Source organism: Strix uralensis, chromosome 3 (assembly GCF_047716275.1).
Source record: "Strix uralensis isolate ZFMK-TIS-50842 chromosome 3, bStrUra1, whole genome shotgun sequence".
NCBI lineage: Eukaryota > Metazoa > Chordata > Aves > Strigiformes > Strigidae > Strix > Strix uralensis.
Genome location: NC_133974.1, coordinates 102,902,615 through 102,925,282, shown reverse-complemented (window position 1 = coordinate 102,925,282; position 22,668 = coordinate 102,902,615). Strand labels below are relative to the sequence as shown.

At 42.4% G+C, this 22,668-nt stretch overlaps 1 protein-coding gene across 2 annotated transcripts in view; it reads right to left on the bottom strand.

The window, feature by feature from the left end:
- Positions 1–5,563: 5,563 nt before the first annotated feature.
- HHAT (hedgehog acyltransferase) overlaps positions 5,564–22,668 on the bottom strand; it is a 163,705-nt gene continuing 146,600 nt past the window's right edge. For both annotated transcript variants that reach the window (XM_074863642.1, XM_074863643.1), the window contains one exon: positions 5,564–7,863. In XM_074863642.1, the coding sequence (XP_074719743.1) occupies positions 7,772–7,863 (92 nt within the window). In that variant the 3' untranslated portion in view covers positions 5,564–7,771. The remainder of the gene's footprint in view (positions 7,864–22,668) is intronic.

Sequence of the window (22,668 nt, the reverse complement as noted above, 5' to 3'; positions counted from 1 at the left end):
TCCTCTTCCTTTTCCATTCCTGTTCCCCCTTCCTAATTAAGTTCAAGCCCTCATGTAGCACAGCCAAATTCAAATTTAACCTGCCCCATGGCACAGGTGTACATTTAAAACAAGCTTAACTTTGGCAGGTTGATCCATCATATCTGACTCAACTTTTCTACCTAAAATTCTCTTCTGGTACTGACGGGGGCAGGAGTATGTGAGCAACCTCCAAAAGCTTGCTTTTGAGATGCCTGTTGTTCTACACAGTGTTTCTTTTATTTTTATTGTTTGTTTTTTTAAGCTTTGTTCAGATGTAGAGTTTTCCTTGAACATGTTTCTCTTCAGGCAGATGAGTGAGGCAAAGGTGTGGTTTTGCTGTTAATGCCTGCCTGGGGGATGCATAGCCCCTGTGAATGTCACTGCAGTTTGTATGTGCAAATTTGAGGGGGACATGTTTTGGTATGGGTGTTTGCCTCCACACCCCCATTCTCTTAGCTGAAATACACAACTCGGGGAGAAACTGTGCTGGAGTATTTATTAGACATGTGGATTTTCCTGTAAAGGCGGGACTGTGGCCTCTTCTTAAGTCAGGGTTACCACTGGGGGAAATGCTAAGCAGTGGTGGCAGTATTAAACCTGGGGGCTACTGTGTGCTCAGCAATAGGACCAAGACAGCTCAGCAAGAAATGGTCCCTGTAAGCAGTGGCTCACAGTGAAGGGAAATACAGATTGCTTTCAAACCTCTCCGGCAATCTTTTTTGGTGAGTTTTACGGTTAAGCAGAAGGTATTTTAAAAGAACTGATGATTAACAGGAGAATTTATTGAACATTCTCAGCTGTGGTATGAGGATAGGAATAAGAGCTAAGATAATCTGTATGTAGCCCCAAGTCAAAATAAAGTATTTGTTTTGGTTTTCCTTTAGGATGATAACACTGCACATGCAGCCATATTGAAGCTGGCTGTTGGAAGTGTGGAGACAAATAAAAACTAAAACAGTTCAGCTGAAAGCTAAATTGAAAAAAGCACTCTCTAGGAAAGTGTGCAGAAACCGTGCATGGACTACTGCATGAAATTACAGCAGCTCTTGTATATATTATAGCTCTGTAAAATTGGGGTGGGCATGTCTCATTTGTAAGCAGCAAACAAAGCAGCTGTACTCAGGCGTGCTGAGAAGCTGCAGGCTGGTTGCTGTGGCCTCAGTGGTAGGCCAGGTGTCAGGAGAAGAGTCTGAGGTCATGGCAGTAAGTGGAAGAAGCATATAATGTAGCCAAAGTGCAGCCTTGGATGCCTGTTCCGATGGGTTGAATTTGCTATGTTTCCTTTGTCCAGGAAAATTGGTTATGGAGGAAATCTAGCTGTGTCTCAGGAAAGCATCTGAGGAAAGCCTAGAAAAAACAAAGGGTGAGAGGGTGAGTGCAGTCTGCAAACCCGCCAAGGGGACAGACAGCAGGGAGGGAGCAGGAGTAGCTGAATCAAAGCACACTACTGGCACAAGGGCAAATGCGACCGACTGTCTAGGAAGCTCCTTAGGGAGCTGTAGCCCTCAGTTACCGTCTGCCCCACAGCTGCTGTAGTTTCATTAGTGGAGTGTGGCTGTCTTCTGGAAGATACTTCATCCTGCCTAGGTTTCTTTGCCAGTGTCATAGGGTACCCTTGTGTTACTGCCAGCAGCCTTAAAGAAGTTTTAAAGATTAAGCTTGGAAACATTATTATTATAAAAATGCAATTTTTCTTCAGTCAGAAGTTTTCTCAACCAGCATTAAGCAATAGGCAGTTCATAGCCTCCAAGTACTCCAGAAGCAGTACACTCTTGTATTTTGCATGATTGCCACGCTTTTTTAACCCTTATACCATGTCGGGGCTCATACTAAACTTGCAGTTGTTCTTGGTATCAGTGGTTACTGGCATAACCACTCAAGGCAAGCAGGACGTCTTCAGAGATGGAAGGCCCTTTGTAGGTCTCTTTTTAACAAGGGCTGTTTGGCAGGATTTGATCAAACTGAGGAAATCTGAGCATAAGTAACCAGGGTGGGCTGGGCATTGATGCTGCTGTGTGGTGTTTTAGCGTGGGGCCCAGGGTAAGGCCACGTGTGGGGAGGGTACTAAAGGGTAGTTATTTACCTCCTCAGGCTGCAGCTCTGTCTATCCCAGAGGCCCCAGCAGGCAGCAGTGGGGCTGGGCAAGTGCTGGGCTCACCGTTAGGTAGCCTGGTCCTGGGCAGATGTTTGCCAAGGTAACAATGCCCTTACTGTGTCTGCAGCACTGTCATGGGAACTGAACCTGATCAAGGGGTGGTCTTGGGGCAGGATGCAAGAGGTGGGGAAGGCAGCTGAGAGATCACTGAAGTAGCCTGGAGCAGAGATGTGATCAAATGAATGTTATTAGCCTGTAATTTCAGCATAAACTACCACCTCAGCACAAAACTACCACCACAAGAATAAAGAAACCCATAACTATAAATCAGCAGTACCATCATTTAAAGAACTGTCTCATAAATGCTTATTTTTATCTCTGCAATTTGGCTTACTATAAGGTAATCCTCCCACATACCTGAGCCCTTACAACAACCTTAACCCTTCCAGCGGCAGTCTGAAAAAAATCAACTGGGTCTTCTTTTTTCCCTTTTGCCTTTTAAAAATTCATTTACCAACAGTATAGATGTTTCTGGTCTTCTAATAGCATTTCCAGTTCTATTTTTGCCACCTAATTTTGGAAACTCAAATGCACTAGTGCAGGGATGGAAGTTCTGCGGTCCATAAAAATTAATTAATTTTGTCAAGAAAGATCAGCTCTAGAGGGAGTGCTAATACAATTTAAACTTCACAGGTCATACCCTGAGTTACATTTCTGTATTATTTCTTCAGTAAACTTCAATTTTTCAGTGGCTGGCTGATGCACCTGTCAGCAACGATTCACCTCAGCTTCCAAACCGTATGTAAAGTTTTCCTTAAATCCCTGTGGATAGTGATGCACTTTGATTACCCATAGGCTGACCGTTCCTGGGGAGGTTGTGTACCACAGGTAGCCCATTTCATTTGACCCATTTCTGAAAGGCACTGGGATGCAGGTACCTAAGGTTATTTACACTTAGCCCAAACTGGCTCTGAATATGATGAAAGGTGGTGCGGCCTAGCTTGTAGTCCAAATCTGCCTGTTAAACCCCAATGTTAGCTTAACCTGCTCTTGCCCAGACCTTTGTGACTCCCAGCATAAGGAATGAGGAGCTTTTTGAGTACCTGCAAGTGTGTTTAATTCCCCTGACTAATGCCGCTGCATAGTTTTCATCCTGTCATGCTCTGTGTTGGGTCAGAGCGCATGTGCCTGTTTCTTCCCAGAGCAGTAGTTTCCAAGGCCACCGATGCTGACATGAGGCTGGAGGACTGACTTATGCTGCTAAAGCATGTGGTGGCTGTCCTGAATGGATGCATTTTCTTTTCCTCTCCTCCTGGGTACTGGTGGCATCCCTGAAAGCCTCTCAATCCCAGAGCTGCCAGTGCTTGTCCCCAGGCTTGGGATGCCTGAGCAGAGTTGGTCACAGTAAGCTCAGGTGTAGGTGACTTGCACCATGGGCAGCTGGGACTCATCTCCTCAGATGCTCTGGCAGGACCTGTGCTTGACATGACTGTGTTTGCTGAAGGTGGAAATATCAAATAAAACAGTTGTCTTCATCTTTTCTTCCTTTTACATGCAACTAATGGAGGAACCGCTCCACAAGCAGCTACTGGTGAAACTGCTGAATTTGGTGCATGTGCCAACACCCCTGTGCCTCTGCGTCTGCAGGGGGTCGGCAGAGACACCCACTAGAGAGGGCTGCGCTCAGAGATCCCTTAATACAAGAATTAATCTATTGTAATGCAGATTTCCCCTCATTTCTCAAAGGTGTTACAGCCTCAAGAGTTCACAGGTTTGCATCGAGCTGTGAGCAGAGGGAGTTATTTTGCAAAGCAGTAACAGGCAGCGCTACTCCGGGAGGGGAGGGAGACCATAAAGCTCAGGCAGGAGAAGCTGTGACAGCCCATGCATAGCAATCTCCTTGCTCTTCACAGCTCCTTGAGGAAAATCGTGCCAGCACGCCTGAGGAAGGCAAACCTCCCCTTAGCAAGCTGGAGCTGCAACCGGCTCACGGGTTAGCAGTGATGAAGGAAATTAAGTGGGTGCGCAGGAGAAAGGACAGGCCCTGTGCTATTGCTGTGACTGACTAATAACAAAATTGCTGCAGGTCTTCACAGTTAAGCTGTTTTTCTTCTGACCTGTGGTAAGCTGGTTATTCCAAGCTGCTTTTAGTGCTCAGATGTGAAAGAGATATGTGAGCAAAGCCTCACTCACCCCCTAATCAATACAGAATTAAAGAAGGAGCCACTTAGCATAATCTTACCATCCCCAGTAATGATGATGGCTGGGAGGGCTTTGTTAGCCAAGGAGGGGGTTCGGGGAAGGACGTGTGTGTGCGAAGAGACTTTAGCCATTAAAGACATATATTGTGATATGCTATGCTTGCTAGTTGCTTAGGCTGTTTTTCAAGATCCCTTGTAAACTGTTTTTGTCAGTAGCCATCATGTGTCTGTCCAGCTCTGTTTCAGAGCCACCACCTTGCGTTTTTTTGGTCACTGCACTCTTGTGACTTCTGGGGTCTATCTGCAGTAGTGTCCCCACAACCCCCCACCAGATAAGTGCCTCCCCTTGGTTCAAAATGGCCAATGTCTTTGGCAATTTCTGTCTTTGTCAACTGTTTCCTAGGTCCCTTAACTAGCTTTTCCTTAGTGTTTGGAAGTCTCTTTCTCCCCCCCGCCCTTGCATGTTTTTTCCTTTGGTAAGTGGGGTGTCTACTTCAGTCTCTTCCAGGTCTCCACAAACTCCCACCTCTCTAGGACTGTCACAGAGGACTTGCTTGAAGGATGGCACTTCTGCTATCACATCATGTCAATTACATCAGATGCCACATGATAATGAAGAGTCAATTCTCAGGTCATGCTGAGGGTACAACTGACTACATACACTTACAGTGCTTCAGGCACAGCCTGAGCTCTTAACAGAGCTGTGTGGCTGACCAAGCATGCCCCACACCTTGCCTACTGGTGCTTTATAAGCAGGATGGAGCAGAAACTTTGTGAGTGGGCTTGTTCTTGAAATACATATTTCAAAGTAGCAGGACAAAGAACCTCTGGAAAGACTGAGTGAAGGAAATCTGTTTCTCATACAATAAGTATTTCAACTATAAGAAATCGGTACTGTTTTGTAAATTGTGCAAGCACACTTCGTACTTCTGACCCTGGACCAGGATAGCAAGCATCTAAAGGGAAGCATCATTTTGCTTTCATACTGTTCTTGTGACCATTCTCATAAGCTTCACATGCAGAAGTCTCACCTTAACTAACATACAAAAGGTGTATTTGCTTTTTAAACTCACACCATTAGGGAATGCATGTTCCACACAGTGCACAAGAGGGATAAAAGTGACCAGTCTGCCTTGCACCCATCCTGCAGGCTTCCAGTGCATAGTAGTGTTTCTTCACAGCAGTGGAGCACTTCTTTCTTACACCAAACCGTAGCTTTCTAAGACACAGTTCTTCAAGCCAACAGTGAGTTTCAGCTTTATTTATAGAAAAAGGGATACAAAATTATGAAAGATGTATAAAGCACTGAAACACCCCCCACCCCCAACCAATTTTAGTTCAGAAATAAGCATACTCTAGATGACCTTCAAGGTCATTTCCATATTGGAGCAGGAAGTTTTGCATGCATACAAATTGGAATCTAATCACTTAGTAGCCCCTCATTTCATGTAATAACGGTAATCGATAAGACTGAAGAACAGACTCATGACTTTTTGCTCCAGTACTAATTTCACTTAATTACAAAGTTTGAGAAATTAATTACAAAGTTTTAAGTTTGTGAAAGTTCTTGCCCTTAGCTCAGTTCTACTCCAAAAGGGAGATCAGTCTCAGATCCTCTTAGTACATTCAGAGGCTGAGAGCAATATACTTCCTCATGGCTGAGAGGATCCATGCAGTCAGCGTAAGTCAATCAGGAGGGCCATGTCTCTGGTCAGGCAGCATTCAAGGTGTGTCTTATTTTCAACAGTCCACAGTATCTCCTAGAAATTACTTCCAGGGGAAATCATGAGGTGGAAAATCTTTCCCTAAACATAAAGGGCTGGAGCTTCTGCTTTGAAACAGCAAGAGATGGGCTTTCTCTCCAGATAGATAGAGAACTAAAGCCTCTACCCTTATTTCTTCAGGAATAAATGAAGTTCTGAGCAGCAGAGATATCAGAAATGCAGGCACTAAGCCGAAGCCTATCTCAGGGGCTGAATTTCTTGTTGAAGGGATAAGGTCTATCAGACTGGCTGAAGCTGCGGGAGTGATGGACAGTAGGATGCTAACCGTGCCTCCCAACAGGCTGAAATGGCTGCTAAGGGGAATGGGACAGGTTTTGACAGGAGTCCTGCTTTGGGTACAGGAAGCTGCTCTTGCAAGAAGCCCTCTCCAGGACTGATGGCCTTTCACCAGGCCTAGGTGAAATGTGTAACTTTAGAAAGACTAAAGGTCTTCTAGCTGCTCTTCAATATCAGTTTAAAAAATAACAGCTTGGGAGACACCCCTTGTACCAGACCGGCGTAGGGTCTCGTCTTTCCTTGGAAAACGGCGCATGCTGAAGCACCCCTGCAGCCCTGACACTTGCAGGCAGGCAGGCAGGACTTTCCCAGCCCTGGGCAACCCAGTCTTTTAGCAAAGATGCTGCTGTAACAGGTCTGCCTGTGGGCAAAGGACATGGAGCTCTGGCTAATTTGATGTCACTGTATTGGACCATTCTAACTTTTTTAAAGGTCTTAAAATGCTACTCCTAGGGTGTCTTTAATATTGCAGGAGCTGATTGCCTGGACACCACAAAATGAGGCAGACTGAACAGATTTACCAATCAGCCAGACCTTTCGTAACAGAAAAATAGAAGAGGCAGACTGAATGGTTCCCTTGAAGCTGGGATTCACCCCATAATAAAGATCATGGTATATGCTTTAGTTCTAACAGAAGGCAGAGAGCACTTAAAGCCCAAGGAGCTATAAGGTCATATTTGATTAAAAAGAAAAGCTGTTTCTTAAGAAAAGACCTGCCTCCCTACTCCCTCTTTTTAAAGAAACAAGTAAAACCATTCCTAAGACTACCAAACAAAGGGTGTTGTTTTAAAGGCAAAATTTTAAATGAAGACATTAAAGCAGACTTTGCTACAGTAGGTAGAAAACTAGCTTAAGGCTGAACTACTGCAGTTAGTGAGAATAGCAAAAATGTTCTAACTTAAATCAGAAAGCAATCAAGAAGAACTGATGAACACCATGCCCTTCACAGAGTAGTGTAAGTGCAGGGCACAGCCCTGTATGCCCCTGGACAGAGGCTATGAGAGATTGGGCTTTTTAAATTCTTCAAGATAGGAAAAATTTTCTTCTTCAATATCTCAAAATAGGCAGAAAAACATTGGAAGAAACAAAACCAGTCTCCAACATATATCAAATACCTATTCTGAGATGCATGCTTCCAATGTACATAGAGTCACAGAGATGCTGTTTTATAAAAATAACATAATTCAAATGCTTCATAATTTCTCCCCACCCCCAGTCACAGCCCATCAGTGTTTCTAGTTTAATTCCTGCATTCACAATCCAGAATCAACTAAATGAGTTTTTGGTTTTAACACATTAACCAAAGTCTTGGTCTGGCACTTGCTTCTGCAGACAGGATATATAGTGTAGAAAAGCCATCAACCTGTCTTAAAAATCATTGTTTTGCGTCATTCCTAATTCACAGCGTACGTTTGCTCCCATTCAATTCCAACGTGAGAATAGCAGTACAGGAACCCGAGAACAGTCAGTGTCGCCCATGGCCAGCCTATAAATAGAAAGACAGACAATCCTAGTCAGAATAATTAATGACTGCTTCAAGTAGAAATACTCTTGGGATGTCCAACTTATGATGCTTCTAATTAATTTTAGTAGCAATTCAGTCTCATAAGTAAGTAGAGCCAACCCACAAAATCTGAAAAGGGAAATCTGGGTTGTCTGAGCTTCAGGGATGCCTGACCCCCTGCAGCCCCAGTCTCTTCCATTTTCAGGGAACTGGACCAGGTTTATTCCTGCTCTGCACCTCCAAAGGATGCTTTCCAAATTAAAGAGGTCTGCTTCAATCCTCGCCTTTGTAGTGGGTTTGTCTATCAAGCAGATCCCCGAATGAACCCTGACGCTTTAAGCTCTCTATGGTGCTTCCTAGGCACAAAGGGATGCATAACCACAATGTAGGTTATTAAAAATCAGAACAAATCCAGTTATCTGTTCTGTAAAAAGAGTCTGGGGAAACCTCTGATTAAGGCTGTTTTGGATACACTGCAGCTGGGTGTAAAAATTAAGGTACCTGCTCTACAGCCTCATAACAGCTAATGGGGTCAGAACACCATTGTGCTGGTGCAGAACAGACAGCCCTATTTGCCTGATGTGTTTTTGCTAGATTATGTTTTAACTAAAAAGACTGACTCCTCCAATACATAAAACTTTTGCTGGGGAAATTACACGTTTTGTTATTTTCAAATTCTTTTTAGTGGAAGTCACCATCTTTTCACTGCAATTTCTAACAGCTAAAAGCAAAACAGTGAGCAGCAGGTCACAAGCCAAAAGGTCTACTGCTTTCCAGTGGAGATGTAAATCACTTGAGAAATCTGTAATCAGGTAAATGATTTCACTTTTTTTGATACCTTTCCTGGCATCTCTGTTCCCTTTCTCCATCCCCCTCCTCTGCTTGGAATTTATAGGTTGAAATCCTCTGCATTAGGCCCTCATGTTTTTCGGTGTGTTTTGTCTGGGGGAAGGGGGCAAGGAAGAAGGTGTTTGAGGGGGTTTTGGTGGCTTTTTTGTGTTGTTGTTGACATAAGAATTTCGGTTAGGTGTATGACTCTTTTTCTGCACACCATCCTTGAACTACCAGCACCTGCTGCTGAAGGAAAAGCTTCAGTGCTCCCTCTTGGGGAAAACCCTGATCTGAAGGACCCTGCTGGCAGACGTGAGATTCTCCATTGGCCTGGAGGAGGGATGGAGAGAAGCTGTAACCTCTCCACAACACGACACTCCAGGAAGAGCTCCTACTGAAGGTATGTTTACAAGTTAATTTGGCAGGCTGGCTTTGTCCAGGCTTCAAGCTGATTCCAGTCTGGAGGCTTTTTAATTGTGCTAATGTCCAGCTGAGCCTTAGCTTAATACCCTACCCTCAGCAGGGCTGCAGCCTTGGGCTCGGTCCTGCACTTCTGGGGACCACACATGCTGGGACCCTTCCTCTGCGCTCCAAGAGCCCGAGCAGTGTAACACTTCACCCTGGAACAGGTTCAGAAAATGTTATTTTTCCCCCCTGTGAATAGCTGTGTGTTTGCTTCATGAATCTCTAATTGTTCTGGCCTTGTTTGTGGTGAAATACAGTCTTGTAACCCGAATGATTTTCATGGAGACATTTACAAATATTAATCACTTGTCCTCACAACACTCTAAAGTATAATTATACTTTTTGTTTAACTATTTGTTTCACGAAACAAAATTTCTGAGGTATTTCCAAATGGATTTTTTAACAATAAAATAGTCTCATTTTTTTCTTCAGTGAAATCAGGCTACCGTAGATTGGGTTTCACCTTCAACGGCAAGCTAAAGCCCAGCTGTGCTTTGTCTCTGATAAAATTGCATGTGAAAGTATGTCAATGCATGAAGTAAAAAATACCTCTTCTGGCAGCAACATTGTGGTGGCTGCTTTATACAGACAGAGCCGGAAAGTTAAAGGACTGGGTCTAGAATTGTGCTGCTTTTTTTTTTAAAAGGGCACCTTTTGGAAATCTTGCTAGATACATATTTTGCGTTTTTAAATACTTCAGAGCTCTGGCACTCAGAAAATGTGCCAAGAGTAGTCTTTAGTCTGACTTGCTTGTTATCCCCAGCCAATGTTAAAAGAGATCTTGTCAGAATACATAGGTATGCAATGGAAATCTTTCCTAGATGTCTTAGATTTATGATAAGATTCCTCTGTAGTGCCCATGACCTGGGTTCATGGGGCTCTCATGCCGCTATAAGCAGGTTTGTGGTAATCCTCCTGGAATGTAGGGAGTCTCTCCTGTACTGTAAGAGGTGTCAGGGGCTGCATTCGGCAGATCACCTCCTCCTGATCTAATTAAGCTGAAAAGGAAGGGGGAAGACCAAGTGACCTGCTATGGGTGAGGGAAAAGGGGAATTTTTTTAATTTAATCTTGCTACAGCTATTCTAGGAGAAGCTGCACAGATCCCAAAGCATTTCTTGCTGCATGAGCAGGAGGTGGCCAGCTCTGAGCGGGGGTGAAAGAGAGGGCACCTCTGCCCTGCTGGCCCTTTCTTGCCTTACAGGAACCACATGCATGGCTGCTGGGTGTGAGGAAATGCATACGGTGCTTTGGCTGTAAGTGAGCAAAGCAAAGGCATCACGTCCTGCTCCTACACAATCCCAGATTAGCTCCAGTCCACTCAAGGCAGATTTGCAGAAGTGTATCCATACCCGAGAAGCAGCCCAAGGACAGCCTGAAGCAAGTAGGGCATCTTTAAATGGTTTACATTCATCCCTTCCATTTTAGGGTTGGATATAAAATAAACTTGTTGAAAGGACTGAAGACCTTGGTCTCCAGAAGGTGATGTTGTAGGGAGGGACACATTGAGATATGTTAATCCAGCAAGGATGCAATTTCAAATTCTGCCTAGCACGTAAATGACTTGTGTGCCATCCGTGTATGTGACCTCTATAATCAAACAGCAGCATGACCTGCCTTCTTGCAGGGTTAAGTTCACAGGAGCCTTTTCCTTGCTTAAACAGTTTCTCCGTGTATACCCAAACAACCAAACAGTACTGATGGTCTCAGATCTGCACTTCTTTTTGCCCTGGGCCTGCAGTGTAAGGTACATTCTTCCCTCAGGCCTTTTGCTGACTCCCATTCTGCTCCTACTCTCCAACACCATTAAAGGCACTCCTCTTTCTGGTGGCTCCCCAGCTTATCACCCTAAAATACTGCATCCTCACCTATGCTGTACCATTCTCCAAACTCTGCTTGGAAGGGTACATGCCTGCGTTCTAGATCAGTACTTCTCTACAAAGTCATATACATAAAATGTACTCAGGAACATTACTGGGGTCAAATCAAGCACTAAGCTGTTAGGAAATGACTGAGTTAAGTTTGTCTATTCAAAAACATGTCACATACCACCTTAAATCTTACAATTTCTTGACTGCTTTCAGTGATTTGATCTTAGTTGAAGGCCAAGTTTCATGAGACAACTCAGATTTTCATAATCTTTTTTTGTGGAAAGATGAATTAGTCTTTATTAACATATGCTATTTATAAATCCAAGAACAAACTCATATGCTATTTGCAAATCCAGCAATATTTGTGAGCTTTACCTGCATAAATTTCCTTTAAGACAGCTGAACTTCCCTTTTAACGAAGGAACACTGGGTGAGAAATATTAATGGAATCACGACCAAATTCTCTGCTTATACAGGTATACTGCTCCACAAATATCAAACACAAACTCCTTTGTGAAGAGGACGGTGAATTCTGGGGTGAGGTAACAGTAGCACTTTATCCGTCTATCACACAACCTACTCCCAAAGAAGCCTCCAGTCCCCACTAGGCATGAGGCAATGCCCTGTCGCACACACCTGATCTACTGTCCAATAATCTTGCCGGTTTAAAATCACAATTTGGTATGTTATGTACTCAGCTTTCAGCATAATGAATAGGAGACTTGTTTTCATTACATGGTCAAGACAATTAATACAAACTAGCTGCAGCAGGAACAGCTTTTGGAGTCACTCTTTCCTTTGAGCTTCCTAACTCCTCTTCAAGAATCCTTCTGGATACTGTGCAAACATCTAGAAAAGGTCATGTGTCTGGCACAGTCTGAATTTTGAAGGGAGTGGTGTAAAACTAAGCTTTCAACTCAAAAGTAACAGGCTGGATCACAGCTCTCAAAGACCAGTTATGCTCTCATTGTCCTCATTACCTCATTTCAAATCACTTGAACCAAATTTAATCTAGTATCCACAAGGAAGCTCTTTCAAATTTCCTCATCACCTACAGTACTGAAGAAGAATCACCCTAGCAATGTTTTGGGCATATCCATGTTTCATATCATCATCAAAATGCTAGGAAACAGCCCTTTGTTCCTTTCAACCCATGAAATGTAGGAGGAAGGGAACTGTAGTTGCATTTTGCATTTTCCAAAACTGCCTCAGTAGCTTTGGGACCTCAATAATATTTTCAGATGTGACTTGGTTGCACAGCCCTAAAAAGTCTTCAAGTACAGAGTAGTTAATAAATCAACAGAAGTCAGAAAAAGTCATCTCTTTGTATGCTTCTAAAGTGAAGCTTTTCATGTTACTCTGATTCAGAAGTACCTAAGTTGCTGTAAGATTTAGCACTTAGGAAAATTTATCCTTAAACAGAAGTTCACATGTGACAAGACACTGAAGCAACTCCACTGTAAAGTGGAATTAAGGAGACTCAACTGTGTGGAGGAGGAGGAACAGGCACTGATTTGTCAAGCACAATAAAAAAACAAAGCAAACCAGCACTTGAGGCCAAGACCTCTCTTACCTGCAGTTACTAACATCCTTAAAAGATCAGTAAAACTGCCACGTTTTCAGGCAAAATAACATTCAAAACTAAAGATCAGTTGAAAGAAACCTATTATCTAGCCCAACATTTGAAGCAGAGGATAAACTCTGGATTTTTAAAATTTTAATTTGAGGTCTGTTTGTCACTTTCAGGTAGACCCCTGCTGACCATTAGCAGGGCATGTCCAACAGCGTGTATTACGAACACTGTGCAGTCTGATACCCAATTGCTCTTTAGGTATTTGGAAAAGGAAACCCTATATAATTTTAGCTGTGTTAGCATTCAGCATGCAGATGTGGACTGGGTAACTTCAAAGCACATTAAAGGCGATCCAGTTGGTTTATACAAAACTGCTCCATGCATTGTGCATCAGTTTTTCCAGCTGCTCCGTACACACACACACGATACACGCAGCCCTACTTAATGCTGGGTAACACTGCATTATGCCATATGCACTCAGTTTGCACAGCTGAACAGAAACCTAACATTCATTGTACTGTCGTTTCACAGATACTGTTCTTCTTTCAACAGACCAAGCTCAGTGTTTAAATGAAGAGAAATGGAAGGGACTTCTGTTTCTCCTGGAGTTCATTCCACTTCCAAAGGTACTAGAGCAGAGTGTGAAAGAAACTCTCATTTTCAAATCTTGGTTTTAGAAGTTATTTCTGAAGGATATTCTTGTCCTTATAATACATCCTTCAAAATACAGCACTCATGATAAATAGCAAAATCAACCTCTATAGAGAGGGGTTTCCTACAAACTCCTTTAAAGTGTCTTTAGATGCTAATTCCTTCCTATCTATCTGCTTCCCTTTACTCACTTATAACTTTTATTTCCAGATAATAATAATTATTTCCAGACAGGAAACCAGGTAGTTTCAATTATCACATGAAGAAAAAGAGCCAAGCACAGCTTTTGTTTTCTAGCTTAAGTAATTTTACCACTCATTAAGTAAAGCCAGACATTTAAGAAATCTCTATGAAACTAGAACCTATAATAGTAAACAACTCTATTACCAGGTGTAAAGAAAACAACCCAGAAGCAATTATGGAAGTATTAGACCTATTTGCAATTCAATAAAATTTCACACTTCTCCTCTCTGCCCCCCCCCCCCCCTTCTTCAGTTTCTGTCATTGCCTCAGATTGCCCGCCTCACCCTTAGAAAGCTTTGGAGTGGTTTATTAGTGGCTGACAGCATTGCCCTAAGCACTTCTATGTTACAGCTCATCCCAAGAACAAAATTTAGAGATGGGAAGATGTAAGCAGAGCTGACAGGTAGCTGGGAAAAGCTCTTGTATATGTTGAATTATATCTTCTCTGCAATAAAGTAAACTTACTGCAGCATCATATAGTAGGGCCAAAAGCAGAGAAGAATAATCATGTAAAATATTAAATGAAGACATGTAATTCCCCTTTTGTGTGGCTGCTACATATCTGCACTGTTTGCTATACTGTAGGTACAGCAACATAATTATATTGACAGAAAATTTATTAATGTATCTAAATCACCCAGCTGTACCCGATCCCAATCACATCTGCCCCATCTCCACTGATCTCTATATACTCTGCCTGAGCTGATGAGAGTAGGCAGTGATCTAAACCTGATTTAAGAATTTTTTCCTCAGTTTATCCTCCCACTGCTCTGCAAGCTCTACAGCACCTGGAGAATTTGATCAGAAATGCAGTTTCTCACCAGTCTGTATTTTCTTGAGCAGTGCTATTAAAAGACTTTTTCTGTGTGCATCAAATGCTGTAAAAATCTTTAGTCAGGGAAGCAGTCCTCCAAATATTTAAATTCTTCCTAACTGCCTGGCATTGGTGATCAAATTTTTCCTTGGTTTTTTTTTTTTTTTTTTTTTATAATCTGTATTTAAGGATAGGCCTTTAAAAATAAAGTGTGTGCATTACTCACTGTAGATGTTCCTCTTCAAATCCAGCAGAATTTTTAATATTTGAAATCTTAGCCTAAAGGCCTATTAAGGCTCCCAGTTCCTGGGTTTAAAACATAAAATGAAGAGGCTACTAGTTTGTATTATTCAAGTGCTTAAATTCAACTGTGGTGCTTTTCTAAATTAACAGCTAATTTAGACATTACTGTCTGCAAACAATCTGTATCCTTGTGTAGAAGCTTTTACTAATAAATATTTTATTTTTGCATGCTTCAGTTCAGCTACTGATATATAAGCTTCTGCTGCTAACCAACAGGCCTGGAAAAAAGAGCTGATGCAGAGAATTTCTTGGCTTCTTGACTGTTGCATGGGAGCACTCAAACCAGGGTTATCAAATCACCTCCAGCTGTGATCAGGGATAACTGCAAGGGTGGTAAGATGTAGTACACAGGGCACAGTGAATTCAGTTGCAAAAGAATATATATGGCAAGCAAAGCCCTAACCTAAGCGATGGCAGGGGGTTTTTTGCTGCTACTTTTGGCCTCCACATTGCACATGTTGCTCCTCCCTGGGCTGCAGGAAGACAGGTACACCAGTGCCACGGTGAAGGATAGGCTATAAATTCTGCCAGCAAAAGCACAGCCCTTGAAGTCCCAGCTGGGCACCTCCATCCTCCTCCTCATGTAAAGCAGCACACAGATTCACAGCATCTGTATATTCAAGATGCCACCTCATCCCATTATTAGCCCCCAGCAAACAGCTCCCACATCTCTCCCCTCCATCCACTGCGCCACTTGGGAGCAGAGCAGCAGAGAGGTTTAAGCTAAGGGGAACCAGCCTGAAGACTCCAGGCTGACCTTACTCGTTGCTACACATTTTCAGGTGTTGAAGATACTGAAGCTGCAAGTGTGGGTAAAGTCCAAACATTCAGAAGAAGTATTACTGTACAATAGGAGGTATTTCAAAGGAAAACCAGGGAAATGTTGTAAGGATAACTCAAAAGCTGTCCCATGCAGCATCTGGAAACAAGACTGAAAAGGACGAAATCCTTAGCTGTCAAGTCTAGACCTGAGCCTCAGCCAGGTACCCTGAAGAGGACTTCAGTAGACGCGAAGTAGTTTCCAGCTAAAGACATTAACAAATGTATAACATAGTAGTCTACTTATATGAATTTTAAATTGTACCATCCTGGAGAATGCTTACACTGATGGCTTTCTGAGGAGTACTTATAACTGCTGAGGAAAACTGAAAATTGATAGGTAACAGTCCAAGACCATCATCTGCAGTGCAGGATGACTGCAACTCACCCAGATCAGCATTACTGAAAGCAGAAAGGCGTAGTCTCTTAGTGTTTGCATAACACAAACAGGTTTTATTTAGCAGACAGAGATCAAAAAAGTTGTGGTTTTTCTGTGTTCTTACTGTGTGTGGAACTACACTTTACCATAGCTAGAATTATTTTACTTTTATGCTTGATGGCACTGAATAAAGTTGCCTGCTGACACAGACTTTCTTAAACAAGAAATCAATTCAACCTACGTCAGGGCTAAGGATGCTGAACATACTTTTTCCTGTTAATTAGATAACCTGCAAATAAACACTTTCATAGGTAGAGCTCAAAAGATAGGCCTATCCTATAGCTTTTATAAAGCACCTGTTGACACAATCCATGATGATGCCAAAACTATTTGCATCGCATTAAGTATGTACATGAAAGAAAAAAACCCTACTGTGTTATTTACAAATGCTGGTGAAGGCTCCATGGATGCAGGTATCCACACAGGATATGCCTGCCTCCATGGATTCTCTGCTTTGTCTTTGGAGCCAGAACCTCATTTAATGCTACCTAACCATGACGTTAGCAGCTCTCTGGCTGCTCTACAAGGTAGATCAGAAGCATTACCTCCCCTGTATGTATCACATGATGTGAGCAGGATGATGCTGGTAACGTCACTCTATATTTCTTGGCGGTTTTTTGTGGTATTATCTGACCAAAATTGTACCTTAAGTATTTTTACTTCTAAACATTGTATAAAGCACAAAAGAATCATAGCAGTTATGCCTTCTGCTTCAGGTTGTAAAATGAAGCTTCACCCTCTACTAGTTTTTCCAGCAGAGCTAGTCAGTGGAAAAAAGCCTGAGATTTTAGGCAGTAATCCCGGTCTCATGCGTACCAAGTTGACTCTGGAGTAATTCAATTAAAATCAAAAGACCCATATTTGTGCTACTGCTGGATTTGAATCAACAATAAAGAAGACTGCTTAAAACTGCCTGGAAGAGTCTTTCTGCCACAACTGCTAATAGGAAAGGAAAAGAAAACCAGACAAACAGCTTTAGTTTTCAGATTAAGAATGGGTGAATCTGTAAATCAGAAGCAACTTTCCTTCTCCTCCCAGGTCTTTAGTTGAGAGCTACACACAGCTGAAGTGAAATCAAACCCACAAAACATGAAATCTCAGTGTTTGATAATTTATTTTTTAGAACAGAGACAAAAGCTTTTGAAAGCATTACTGTAAATAAAGATGCCTCTTTACCTGGAAGCAAGGTGAAAGAGCTACCTCTTCAAAGTGTTATGCAAGGAAAACAGTTGAGACTAATGTATTTGACTTGGCATGCATCAGGACAGCACTATCCTTATAACTGAATGTCTACTGAGGTATTCCCAGCGCAACCTCCTTAAATACGGCGTGAACAATTATGGAAAGATAGCACTTGCAAAGATTTTAGGGCATTTTCCACTTGTAATTATTGGCTGAGAGCATTATACATGCCAATTAAAACATCAGAGCCAGGAGCCTCCTTTCGTTACAGCTGCAAGATGAAACAGGAGAATAAAGAGCTTACTCCCCAGAAGAACATGAATGTCCCAAAGGCAGAGCTGGGAATGCTGCTGCTGCCTGGCAGGATCCTGAGGTGAGCATCTGTCTCTTACTGAGCAGAGAGATGCCCATGTTATATATAGAAAGACATGCTGAGCAGAAGGGTGAATTAACTTCCCCTCTACTAGAGCTTGAATTTCAGGAAGATTTATGTATCAATCTAATTGAGGTTCTAGGATTTAGGTTTGTGTGTCAGCCTTTTTGCATTCAATGAAACTCCTCTACCTTTTTAGTGCTAGGGAGCTCTTAAGAAATCAAGGCTATATGCTCTCAAAAGCTGAGGATTTAAACCAGGGATTCAGACAGGTATCATCAATCACCAGCAAGCAAACATTTGGGTAAAAAGGTGAAGTACTATAATTTATTTCCCAACCCGATTTCTGGCTAAGGTACCCTGGAATGGTCATGAATAGAAGATGCTTAAATGACCATAAAAAAATTAATTTTTAAATGTGAAGAATTATTTAAGGATGAATTATTCACAGTCCCCTTCCTACCTCCATCACACTTTTTAATCTACAATTTTTCCTTGCCATTCTCAAAAACACTTATGTTCACAGATACAATTCTGTGGTGCTGCCTTGTCTCTTCAGAGCATTAAGAAAAAAAGCAGACAGCGTGACAAATTTACAACTATTTACAACCAGTACTCTAGAAATAAACAAACTGCAACCTCTTATCACAGGGCTCTCGTACCTGAAACGCTGTGTAATGAAAATTATATTACCTGTTAAAGCTTAATGCAGTAAGAGAAGGGCTGAGAGCACACCCGTAATTTACAGGAACACTGCATTTGTGATAATTGCTGTATCAGTGTAAAGCCAGCACTACAAGTGAGACCATTGAACCGAGTTCTCACTTAACAGAAATCCAAACATCTTGAGGGATGGAAATGCATAGATAAGGTAACCAAGGCAATCTTGTAATTGCTTACTGATCTGTAGCAATCAATTCAGGACTAAGACATTTTTGATGCTGCTGGTCTCAGGTTGTATGAAATTACTCCCCTTCCGCTTGTGTCTTGTTTTCACAGCATCGCCAAAGGGCAAAGAAAAGGGCTGGTGCGGAGTTCAGGCAGGCAGCCCTGGAAGGACACCAGCGCCTGAAGGCGGTGACCAGCCAACAGAAAACATTGACAACCAACAGTCTCCATCACACTGGTAGCATATCACATGAAATGTAACTGTTCCATGCAAGTTATCTGGAGGAAAAGGGCCATACAGGGTTGACCTTGGTCAGCCGGTTTTTCTTAAAGCAATTGTTTCACTTTTCACCTGCGCAAGCTGACCTGACCCTGCTGCAGCCCATATAATCACAACAACTAAACAGAAAAACAATCAATAAAATAGTTCAATTGCAGATTGTTTGTGGGTAAGATTAATTTTAATTTTGGTGGGAAAAAAGACCCCTTGAAACAAAGAAAAAAATTAACTTCAAACTACTTGAAATATATCAATATTTAACTGACTTCAAGGTCAAAATCAGACAATTTGCTTGTATATTCTCAGAAAACACATTCTGGATTTCAAGAGTACATCTAGTGAGTCTGAGGAGGAAACACCTTATTCCCTGCTTTCTATGTGAATTGGAAGTGCGCTGTCTGTGACACCGAGCCCAGAGAGTACCTGAAAACACGGGTCTACTTCTGTGAGCTGTGTAAGCATGGAGCTCATCTGAAGCAAAAGCTAGCAAACCCTTTATCACCTACGTCTCAAAACACAGATTAGAAGTACCCAGGCAGCCACATCAACATGCAAAATCTGCCAGCATTGGCAAGTACAGGGAGCTCATTTCCTGAACCCTGCTCTGTTTTCCTGGGATCTGGTCTCAGGCCAGTAAGCAGCCATCCGAGGGGAGGAAGTTTGATCAGCGTAAATCTGAGCGAGTTACCTACCTGTGTGGTAACCGAGATCAAAATGACTCTGTCAGCCCAAGCCCCTTCACCTGTCCACTGAGAGCAACAACACTTCTTTGCCTTGTAGCTGGCTCAGAGGAATGCGCATGGAAAAATTTAAATGTTGTTATAATAGCCTAGCTGCTCTCCTTGCTTTCCTGTTTCAAGCAAGCTTCCTGAACAGCTGCTGAATGGGATCACTCACAATATTCCTTTCAGGTCAGATGGCTGCACTGGTGGAGCAAAGCATACACAGGAACAAGCCTGTGACTACAAAAAGATTTTCTAAAAAAATTTGCTTTTTTAAAAAAATATCTTTAGCAGCATATTCCCTTTTCTAGAAGAAAAACATCCCTCACAACCACCACCTCCTTTACATTACATCAAACTATAACCAAGTAAAACAGTATTACTATGCCTTACCAGAAAGTTAGTGCCTATATTTATTATGTCTTCTTTAACAAAGTGCAACTTAGTGCAGTGAGACATAATCTTTCCATGTTCTTCCCTGGCCCACTAAAATTACCAAGGAGCACGATCTGATGCATGGTTGTTATACCTTCTGTCCCACCTGTGCTCTGCTATTCAATGTAATAAAAGCAGTGCTGCAAACCTGTGACTGCTGATAGCGCTAATACACACATTGTGCTCAAACCCAACACACACATACACCTCTCCGGAGGAAACTAGTGACCCATTTTTATATACATCAACTCTGTAATGTTCAACTAGTTTCTTGTCTCCTTACCCAGGTGTGCAATGAAGTGACAATTCAGTGATTCACAGCCTTGATGGTGTTTGCTGTTGATGTAAAACAGGGACAGATTAACTGAAGTCAGCTGTACCACCCCAGGCTAAGCAACACAGTGTGAGACCCGAGGGCAGCAAGGGGTGGATTTGCTCCACTCCTCACCAGAAGATAGCTGGGCCCTACATGGATATCAGGGACAGGAGGGCACCAGGTGGCTCTCAGTGCCCTGATCACACTTAGTAGGGGCCTCCCCATTTCCCCTGTATTTAACTGTATAAAAATATATTGTTTATGCATATACTGGATGCACATTGTGCCTGATCGCAACTGGACTTGCCAGCTCCACCTTGGCCCTGGCTCGTCTCAACTGCCTTGCCCAGCCCTGGCTGGCCCCTTGGCTGACCCTGGCTGATGCCCGTGGACTGCCTCTGCCCCTTGCTGAGGCATGTTGGCATGGGCAGGGTCCTGCCAGCCTTCCTGCCTCCCTGCTCCCCCCTTCCTGGTGGAGCAGCCTCGACCGCAGAGACTAGGCTTCAGCCCCAACCACCGTGGGATTTCTCCTAGTGCTAATTTCACATCTCATGGGAGAGAAATATAATGAGAAGTGGCTATGAAGCAGTCATTTGTAAATGGGATAGCACAAAGGAAGAAATGAGAACAAATTTCCATATGTACAGTCCCTGCTAAACAATTTTCTCTGCAAACCTCTCCACAGTGTGTGGGGTGCATACTGCCTTCTTTATGGGGATCAGCCACACAACCAGAATAATTAATTAATCTAAGCACTATCACATCAGCTCAGAGGATCCGATATAACAGCTGGATCTGACTTGCTTTATTTCAGAGATCACAGTTCACATGCAGTGGTATGGCCACACAGATTAGTTCGTATTAAATATAATTTAGGGCCAATTAATGAATGCTGCATCTCAAGCAGGCCCAGACCATGATCAAACATCTTTGTTTACAATCACTACATGTCAAAACAACACCTTCTCATATCCCCATTTTTAAACTAGAACACTAAGGTAGAGAAGTAACCCACCTGAGGAAGAGAGCACAGTGGCTACAGAGGGCTGGCTGGGCACGGGCAAAGCCGGTGTTGAAGCAGGATGGTGTGTGCGCTGGGAAGAACAAGACATGAGGAACAGCTCTACAGGTGATAGCTCAAAGGTCCTCTTCTTCTGTTAGCCTCGTTCCTCATGTCACTGTTAGGGTCAGTAAGTGACCCAATGGTAATTGGGCTATGCAGCTAATATTTTTAGCCTGGCATAAGAAATGCAAAAATGGTATATTTTAAAACCTGAGGTGGAAAAAATATCTTATTAGATCTGATCCGCTTAGATGGCTGTGGTAAGATAGCAGAAGGAAAGCTAGACATGGAAAACAAGCTACCAAGAAAGATAGCCGTGATTTTGTAGCAGTAAAAATGTGAATGGGGTTAATGGCCTCATTTTAGTCAGGACTGCCAAAGCTAGAGGTTGGCAATCCTTGGTATGTTGGGGAAAGCATATTGCCAAATGAAGTTATCAAGGTGTCCATCATTTACACTGATTAGCTGGAGAAGATCCAAACAATTGCCTGGTGGGGGGCGGGGGCAGGGAAGACAGGGAATATGGCTCACCCTGCTGAAATAGGTTATTTTTCATTGGAAGGCAGTATTACTCTTGATCTTGACAAGGAGATTAATGACAATTTCTTTGGCAATAATTAGGACACCTAATAGAGAGGACAGAGGGTTCATCTTCTTCCCTTTCCCTTTATTTTCAGTTGGATCTTCTACTGGTTCTACATGAATTATTACTAAAAATCAATGCCTCATGCTGAACTACATATTCTGGATGAAATGGAAGAGCTTCTTAAAAATCTATGCATGGTCACTGAATGCAGCTGATTTTTGCACAGGAAAACAGACATTTAAAGAGAAAAGTATCAATTTATTTTATTGGTTCTTTATTTGGAAATCTTAAATGTACAATCTGGCTGTCCAGCCATCATATATTGCCCTACTCATTTCTTTCAAAAAAATCTTTTGAGGATACTGGCACACCCAGTATAGATTTTGAAAGTTTTGCTTTTTGGATCAAATCTTCTGACACAAGCATTAGCATTCGTCATGTCTGCTCACACTGTAGTCATCATAGGGGCCAAGGCTGCTCAGATGACCCTCTATTTCCCCTTTGAAGAATTATTTTGCATTGGGATTTGTCTCAGTGCTCACTTTACTGCAGAACTGCAAGATAACTATGGATAAAAGACCTTCCTCTGTCCTTTAGTGTTTCAGTGAGTACTGGACTCAAGTGAAGAGCTCAGCTGCAGTCAAAGTTTGTTGTAACAAAGAAGCCTGATTAAATAAGAGAAATTTACCATTTGGCAGAATCCTTCAGCCATTCATAAAAGGAAAAGTCAAACACAATATTTAATGTTTTGATCAGAAACTCTGCTTAAGTCTTTGACTTGCATCCTTGATGACCTTTAAATTGCATTTGAATAGATTTCAATTACCAAGGCAGGAAAATTACCCTGGCAGATGGACCAAGGTCATTATCAATTTGCTACCATGTCTACCTTCCCTTTTGCTGAAGCCCCTGTATCTTTAGAATAATAAATTATT